Raw genomic sequence first — 8,431 nt, forward strand, 5'->3', positions numbered from 1 at the left:
GTAAACTGGCATCCAGGATCCGCGGAGTGGGATGGCAGTCGGAGGCTGGGCGGCAATCTGTCGCTCAGCGCCCGCCTGTTTCCGTGAACTCGTCAACCCCTGTGTCTGGGGCCGACGTCCCGCTGCTGGGGCGTGCGGCCTGGCATACGGGGGGGCGAGGGAGTGGAGGCAGGAGGGAAGAGGGAAAGTTCCCTCGCGGTTGGGTCGGACGTAATCCGGCCCTTCCGGGAGGGGGCGGGGCCCCGGGTACACGTCGGGTCTGTGACTCGCGTCGCCCGGATGGCCCGGCATGGACGGGGGTCGGGGCCGCTCGGGCGTTTCCGAGGCGGGGCCCGACCGCCTGGGGACCGCCGGGGCCGCTGGGACTTATTCCCAGGCAGGGTCCGGTGGTCCGGGGACGTTGGTCGGCAAGCCTGCTGGCCAACACCCGATCCTCCGTGACGAAGCGGTCAGTCCCTGCGTCTGGGGCCGACGTCCCGCTGCTGGGGCGTACGGCCTGGCGTACGGGGCTGGTCGTGGAGGGCGGAGGATCGGTAGTGTGCATGGTGTGTGTGAATGGGCCGCGGCCGGCTGCCGGTGGATATTTCCCTGAGACTAACCAAGGGGGGGAGTAGTAAACCCCCCGACCGGGGACGAGCGGTGACGTCTGTCCTGACCTCTGCCATGGACTACGCGGGACCGTAAGCCCAGTTTACTGGCAAAGTCCGCAGGAAGTGGCATGTTCAATGTGGGAAAACCGCTCCCGTCTCGTCCGTCTGGAGCCAATCAGGGCGTTGAAACCGGCAGTCCGGGCGCGGGTGTGGGGGGGCCGGTTAGCCGCCGACCCCCCATACCCAGCTGAGGGGGAGAGTTCCTCGGCAAGCTCTAGCCCGGGGGCGGGGTGAGCGACCGAACGTTTCGGCACGCGCCCCGCTCCTGGGGTGAGGATAAGCCTTTAGCATATTAGTGGCCGTCTCCAGGGACATTTTTCGTATATTCACTGGTCGGGATAGGGGTGGCTCCCCGACAAGCGGCTTCTCCGCTTCCCGGCCCTTAACTAGGGCTTTACTTAACCGGGGATAGCACCCCCACTGCGGTGAGGGTCCCATGATGGGCGAACCGGTCGTAAAATTACCTGCCATCATGTCTACAAACAAAACCCATGCACGAAGAAGAGTAGGAGACGGAGAAGCGGGCAGCTCCAAGGGGACGGGAGGTGGGTCGGCTGAGCCCCAAGGAGAGACCCGATGCGAGGTAGCCAGCACGCTGGTTAAGAAGACGCGTGGCACGAGGCCAGGGCCGCTGTCCTCTAAACTGGTCAGAGACCTTCCGCTTCCGGAGTCGGATGACTCCGATACGGAACGGATGGTCGATGTGGAGGATGTCGACTCCGCAGACGGTGACGAGACGTCGTCAACCTCTTCCGTGGACCAGGTGACTGGAAAGCGGAAGAAGAGAGGGATGCCCCCGACGACCTATGCGGGGATAAAAAAGAAAAAAAGGGAGAAATGCAGGAGGGAACTCCTGCGGATGAGAGCGGAGAAGAAGGCGCTAGAGGCGGTGTTAAACCCGAAGGTGACACCGAGATGCACAACGCCTGAGGAGGACATCATCCGTCATTTGGAGGGCCTTAATCGGGAACAAATGGCGGCAGAAATGCTGGAAAGCATTAATCAGGTAGCGAAGGTTGCCCAGACGTCTAAGAACTTAAAGGGCACCTACATAAAGGCGTTAAAGACGTGTACCAAGAAACTGCGAGCGGCAGCCACAGTGGTGGGCACAAAGGTAGGTCCCGACAGCACGACGCTGGAGGAGACTAAGAGGTGGAAGGAGAGGGTGAGGAGCCTTGAGGACCAGGTGGAGAGGCTGACGACCCTCCTCCACGAAGAGAGAGCCGCAAGGTTAGCGGCGGAAGGAAAGGTGCAGAGGGAAAAGGCCTCAGGGGAAGGGATGCCTGAAGCTGCGCAGGATGTGATCGAAGTGCAGCACGTGGCAGACCACACACCCCGGGCCAGCACCCGAGCGCAAACCAAGGGGAAGCCTGAGAGAATGGCGAAGCAAATGAGGCCCAAGGCCCAGGGCCCGAAGCAAGAAGCAGCGAAGAGGGAAAAACCGGAGGCAACAGGCAGGACTGAAGACACTGTCTACCGGCCAATGATCAGGGGAGAGAGAAAGGTGCTCAGAGACCCGCCCGCGGAAGATGCTATGGAGGGCATCAGGAGGGTGATGGAGGGAGTCTCCATAAAGGACGTGGTCAGTGGAGAGCCGGAGAAAGTGAAGCGCAACCTGGAGGACTTAATAACCAGGTGCCAGGGAGCACTGATCCGAATCCCGAAAGAGAAAGGGGACAAGGAGAAGAAACTCCCGGTCATCACCAAGATGGAGAAGGTGAGGACAAAGGTGAGTTTGAGGGCGAGAGAGACGGCGGCGCGAATCGTCCAGAAGACCAAGGAGGTAAAGGCGCCGAAGGAGCAGAAGACCCGGGAGGAAGAAAAGAAGACCCCGGCTCTAGCCAAGCCGACCACCTCCTGGACTGAGGTGGTCAGAAGGGGCAAGAAGAAGACGGAGGGCACCAAGCAGGAGACGGCGGTGAGAAACGGAAAGCCAGAACCTGCGGCGGCCGCCAATAAGACTGCGGAAAAGACGGCGAAGGGGAAAAAACCGCCAAAGAGGAGGTCACCCAAATCAGCGGCGGTTGCAATTACCTTTCCGGAAGGACAGGCCGGGGAGGGAATGAGGTTCCTGAGGTCTAGGATTAAGCTGGAGGACCTAGGAATCGAAAAGGTTAAGAGCAGGAGAGCCCTAAACGGGGCAACCCTGCTCGAAATCCAGGGAGGAGGGGACGCGAAGGCCAAAGCCGATAAACTTGCCACCCAGATCAGAGAGGTGGGATAGGATAAGGGGGTAAGGGTCACCCGTCCCGAAAAAAGGGCGGAGATCCGCCTAAAGGATCTAGATGATTCCATAACGGAAGAGGAGATCCGGGCTGCAGTGGCGAAGGCTGGAGGCGGGCTCCCGGACGACGTCAAGGTGGGCCCTATCCGGCAGACCCCCAGCGGCCTAGGAACATGCTGGGTCCAATGCGGGCTCGAGGTGGCGAAGAGGACGGCTGCGGCGAGGAGAATAAGGCTGGGCTGGGTGGCATGTAGGGTTGAGCTGCTTGAACCCCGCCCCCTAGTATGTTATAAATGCCTGGAGAGGGGGCACATTAGAGCACAGTGTAGAAGCAGCACTGACAGGAGCACACTGTGCTATCGGTGCGGAAAAGAGGGACACAAGGCGCAGGGGTGCAAGGAGACCCCTAACTGCGCCGTGTGCAAGGGAAGAGGACTGCCCTCCAACCATAAGGCTGGAGGGGCAGCATGCCGACTCCCGAGCAAGGGGGAGAGAAAGAGAGCGGCTAGGACGAGCCGAGAGGAAGGCCGGACCAAAGGGAAGGACAACACGAAGACGAGCGCAGGCCCGTCTACGGAACAAGGGGAGCCAATGGAGATAGAACCAGCGGCGCAAGGGACGGGAAAACACCCGAAGGAGAGCAGCAGCCAGGAGGAGGCTGAGAAGGAGGCGCCTTCACAGCAATGAAGGCGCTCCAGGCGAACCTCAACCACGCTTGCCAGGCCCAGGATCTTTTCCTCCACAGCCTGGCAGAGCGTGGTTGTGGGCTCGGCATTGTGGCCGAGCCGTACCGTGTCCCCAAGAATCCCTGCTGGGCGGGGAGCACGGACGGCTCGGCGGCGATCGTTTGGAGGAGAACGGGGGAGCGCACCCCCCCCTTCTCCAAGCTAAAAGCCGGAGAGGGATGGGTGGCGGTCGAGTGGGGGCCCCTGACCGTGATCGGGGTTTACATGAGGCCCAGCCTCTCGAGGGCAGAAGCGGAGACCCGGCTTCAGGAACTGGAGGATGTGGTCCGGGAGTATCTCCCCGGGCCAATACTGGTCGCCGGGGACTTCAATGCCAAATCGGCACTTTGGGGTTCCCGGCGGCCAGACGCCAAGGGGGCGGACGTGGAGGCCTGGGCAGCGCGCCTGGGCCTCCACCTGGAAAACACAGGAAATGTCAGCACCTGTGTAAGGCCGCAGGGGGAGTCAATCGTCGATCTGACGTGGACTTCCCCTGCGGCCGCGAGGAGGGTCAGCAAATGGGTAGTGGCGGGTGGCCTTGAAATACTATCCGACCATCTCCCCATCGACATTGAGCTTTCCTGGGAGGATAAAAGGAGGGGGACGCAAGAGCGGATGATCTGGTGGAGGACGGATAGGCTCGACCTAGATAAATTGAGGGAGTCCCTGCAAGCGGCACTTTGGACGCAGCCGGAACCTGCTGCCACAGTGGAGGAAGAAGCGGAACTGTTGCGGCACATGATGAAGAACGCGTGCGACAACGCGATGCCGCGCGCGAAGTTCGTCGCTCGCAGCGCGGCCTACTGGTGGTCGGGGGAGATCGATGAGCTCAGAAAATCCTCGGTGGCCGCCAGGAGAGCCATCCTGCGAGCGAGAAGAAGGAGGAGGACTCTCCCCGCTGAGGAGGAGAGACTCGTGGAGGAGTACCGCCAGAAGAGGAAGGCCCTAAGGCTGGCGATAAAAACTGCCAAGGAGAGGGCGTGGGAAGAACTAATTAGTTCACTAGACGCGGACCCATGGGGACGCCCCTACAAACTTGTTATGAACAGGTTAAGTTCTGGGGCGCCCCCGGCGGTCGAAGGGGTGAACCCACGCTTTCTCCAAGAGGTGGTGGAGGCGTTGTTCCCAGCGGGGGATGGCGGTGCTCCTCGGCGAGAGGAACACAGGGGAGAGGAGCATCAGCCTTGGCAGGAGGAGCTGGGGGTCACCCGGACGGAACTGGCCAGAGCGTGTAAAAAGCTCAAGAAGGGCAAAGCGCCAGGTCCGGACGGGATCCCCGGCATAATATGGAAGGAAGCCCTGGGGGAGCTCTCCGATAGACTAGAGGGTTTGTTCACCCGCTGTCTGGAGGAGGGCATCTTTCCGGGGCTGTGGAAGCGGGCAAGGTTGGTGCTCCTCCCCAAAGAGGGCAAGTCCCCGGAGGAACCGGGGAGCTATAGGCCGATCTGCCTCTTGGACGAGGCCGGCAAGCTTTTTGAGCGGGTCATAGCGGCCCGCTTGATGGGCCATGTAGAGAATGCTGGGCCTGGCCTGTCCGAGAGGCAGTTCGGCTTCCGGGAAGGGCGCTCCACAGTGGACGCCATCGAGTGCGTGCGCGAAGTTTCGGATAGACTGATGGGGGATGGAGGGGTTGTGCTGGCGGTAGCCCTTGATGTGGCAAACGCCTTCAACTCCATCCCCCACCAAGAGATTGTAGTAGGTCTGGAACGGCTGGAGGTCCCCGGTTATTTACGTAAAATAATCGGGGACTACCTGCGAGAGCGAACGATCTCGTGCGTAGATCGAGAGGGCGATTATCGCGAGTGGAGAGCGGATCGCGGCGTCCCGCAGGGGTCGGTTCTAGGACCACTCCTGTGGGACGCGGCGTACGACGGCGTACTGCGTGCGGCGCTCCCCGCCGGCTGCACATGCGTGTGTTATGCGGATGACACGCTAGTGTTAGCCGGCGGGGAAGACTGGGAGGAGGCCATCGCCAACGGTAATCTGGCGGTGGACTGCGCGGTTTGGGCCATAAAGGCATTGGGGCTAAAGGTGGCGGCGAAGAAGACTGAAGCCGTCTTCTTCCACCGTCGTGGAAGGCGGAACCGTCGTTCGGCCGGGCCGCCGCCTGAAGCCCGAATCAGAGTAGATGGCGAGCGAATAAAAGTGGGGGCCCAGATAAAATATCTGGGCCTCCACATAGACGGAACCTGGGGCTTCGAGGAGCACTTCCGGAAACTGGTGCCCAGATTGGACAGCGCGGGAAACGCGTTATCGCGCATAATGCCCAATCTGGGCGGGCCGTGTGGGAAGACTAGGAGGCTATACGCCAACATAATATCATCGATAGCGACGTACGGTGCCCCCGTGTGGGCAGAGCCCCTTCTGAGGAGCAGGAAATCCCTGTCGATCCTCAGGGGGGCTCAAAGGCGAATGGCCATTAGAGCCATACGGGGGTACCGTACGGTATCCCACACGGCGGCCACGCTGCTGGCCGGGACGCCGCCCCTTGACCTGGTGGCGGCCGAGTACGCAAAAGTGTACCGGCGCATCAGGGAACTCCGGGGGCAAGGCGTCCCGGTCACGGCGAAGGCCAGGAGGCTCCTTGGAGCCCGGGCTAAGGAGACACGGGAGGAATGGCGGGCGCGACTTTCGGAGCCGCATACCCCGGGAAAGCGCACCGTGGATGCCATCCTCCCGCGTCTCGACGAGTGGATAGAGCGCCCGTGGGCGAGGGCCTCTTTCAGGACGTCGCAGGTGCTCACCGGGCACGGGTGCTTCGGTGAGTACCTGCGGCGGATAGGGAAGGAAGGAAGCGAGAAGTGCCACCACTGTGGCGCGGACAAGGACTCGGCGCAGCACACTCTAGAAGTGTGTCCCGAGTGGGATGCACAGCGCCGGGTCCTTACCAACGAGATAGGCCCGGACCTGTCCCTGCGTGCGGTCGTGGCGGCGATAACTAGGGATAGGAGGAAATGGGAGACTTTCTCCTCCTTCTGTGAGCATGTCATGCTGCAGAAGGAGGAGGCTGAGCGGGTGCGAAGGGGGGAGACAACCCCCACAGCACAACAAGGCGGCGGGGGAGCGGGGATCGGAAGGAGAAGAGGGAGAAGAGGAATCCCCGCTCACTTTAAAAAGTGGAGCCTGACCTAGGCGAATCGGGTCGGGAATAGAGAACAGTCTCTGGGGGAGGGAGGCGGCTGACAGTAAGAGCAGTTGCCTCCCCCCCTGGTGGACTGACTGCGTGCAATAGGCCGTAGATTAGAAGTCCTGGGGGGGAGGCGGGGGCGCGGGATTCGTGGGACGTCCGACCCCACCCCTAGGGGTGGTGTCGGGTCGCCTGCTACCTGCGCCCCTGCCTCCCCCCCATTGCCCCATAAAGGGGCAGGAGGAGGCGGGAGCCCTGTTTAATTAAAGGGCACTCGGGGGTGGGCGCGGGCTGGAGACCCGCGACCCACCCGCCCCCACAACACCAAGGGGGCGCGGCAGGGGCCTGGTGGCACCCCTGCCGCATAACGAATAACGAGGAGAAGGCCGAACAATGAGGCCTAGGTCTCCCCTCCTAAAGGGGAGACTAAGAAGAGCGCGGAATAAGCGTGGCGCGGGGGTCATCCGGAGATTTGCGCTGAAGTACCCGGATGGCCCCCCCAAAGCGCACTGAGACGGCCACTCCCGGTGGTTTTAGTGAGGTAGGCGCCCCCATTGCACACTGGCCTCGAGGTGTCAAATACTCGAGTGTCAGGGGGTGAGTCCCACACACCACCCGTCCCTCTCTCCAGGAGGGGCGGGTGACGGTCCATGAGGATTTCCACCGGGTCAAAAAAAAAAAGGTTAGCCAACCTGCTGTTGGCTCTGATACATTGATGCTGGCCATACAAATGGATCGTCTGGATTTCCAGAAGGTACTTTCTCTCTCTCTTTTCAACTTTGAGAAACGTTGCAGATAGCGACGCACGCAGGCAACTGCACCCCTTGAGATCATCACGGCTTACAACCGTGATGTCCATCCTCAATTATAATTTGATATCGTCATGGCTTAGAGTTGTGACGTACTCAATCACCTTCTCTACATTGAAGATCGTTGCGGCGGTCGCTGTGACGTCGAAGTGTGACTTCAGTCATACTGAGACGTTGCGAACGCTGATGCGATGTTTATAACCAATTGAATTAATATTATTCGACTATTCACAGCTCCAACTTAATTAAAGGATAGCGCGGATATAGAGCTTAAGGAACATTCAACGCTCTAGTTAACACCCAGATAACTTCCCAGGATCGCCACAATACTTATTACAGTCGGTGTTGATGACTTAAGGACATTTACCTTTTATTTTTCTGTTTGGTTTTACGAAGCAAAGGTCAGATTTACTCTATTATATTTATTTTCGTTATTCGCGATTTTTAATATTGACTTAAAGTGTTCTCTGGCGTTGCTCGGTGCGACAAAGTCCGTATTATTTTCTAAATCTAGTTTTTGTTATTTATAATTTTAGGAATTACGTTAACTTTCTTCCCATCAATCGTTCCGTGAAAAATTCAACAATACTACTTTTATACAAACATTTTATCTGTGATTTTGTGTAATACCGAGTATTATATGTATAATACACCATGTAAACATATACATTCTAGTATAAGTAATTGTTTGTACTTTACTCGCTGGCTCTATTGATCAGGAAGTAATTTACGCGCTAATAAAAAGATTACTTATGTTGTATTGGAAAAGGATGTTTACTTATGTAATATTGGACAGGTAGAAATAGGAACGTAGAATGTTAATCCATGCTCTGAGACGCCGGGCGACTGAATTCCTCTCGTCGGTAAAATGAGTACTTATCCGATCTGATCTCGAT

At 58.9% G+C, this 8,431-nt stretch overlaps 1 protein-coding gene across 1 annotated transcript; it reads left to right on the top strand.

Annotated features, from left to right (window-relative positions):
* Positions 1-1,089: 1,089 nt before the first annotated feature.
* LOC105556504 (actin cytoskeleton-regulatory complex protein pan-1-like) lies at positions 1,090-2,874 on the top strand. The gene has a single exon (XM_012003602.1). The coding sequence runs from the start codon at positions 1,090-1,092 to the stop codon at positions 2,872-2,874; it is 1,785 nt and encodes a 594-aa protein (XP_011858992.1).
* The last annotated feature ends 5,557 nt before the right edge of the window (positions 2,875-8,431 follow it).

Source organism: Vollenhovia emeryi, unplaced genomic scaffold (genome assembly GCF_000949405.1).
Source record: "Vollenhovia emeryi isolate VEMERY1.0 unplaced genomic scaffold, V.emery_V1.0 DF939973.1, whole genome shotgun sequence".
Taxonomy (NCBI): Eukaryota; Metazoa; Arthropoda; class Insecta; order Hymenoptera; family Formicidae; genus Vollenhovia; species Vollenhovia emeryi.

What these genes read in the sequence shown, in the direction of transcription:
- LOC105556504 (XM_012003602.1), top strand. Translation starts at nt 1,090, where the DNA reads ATGGGCGAACCGGTCGTAAAATTACCTGCCATCATGTCTACAAACAAA.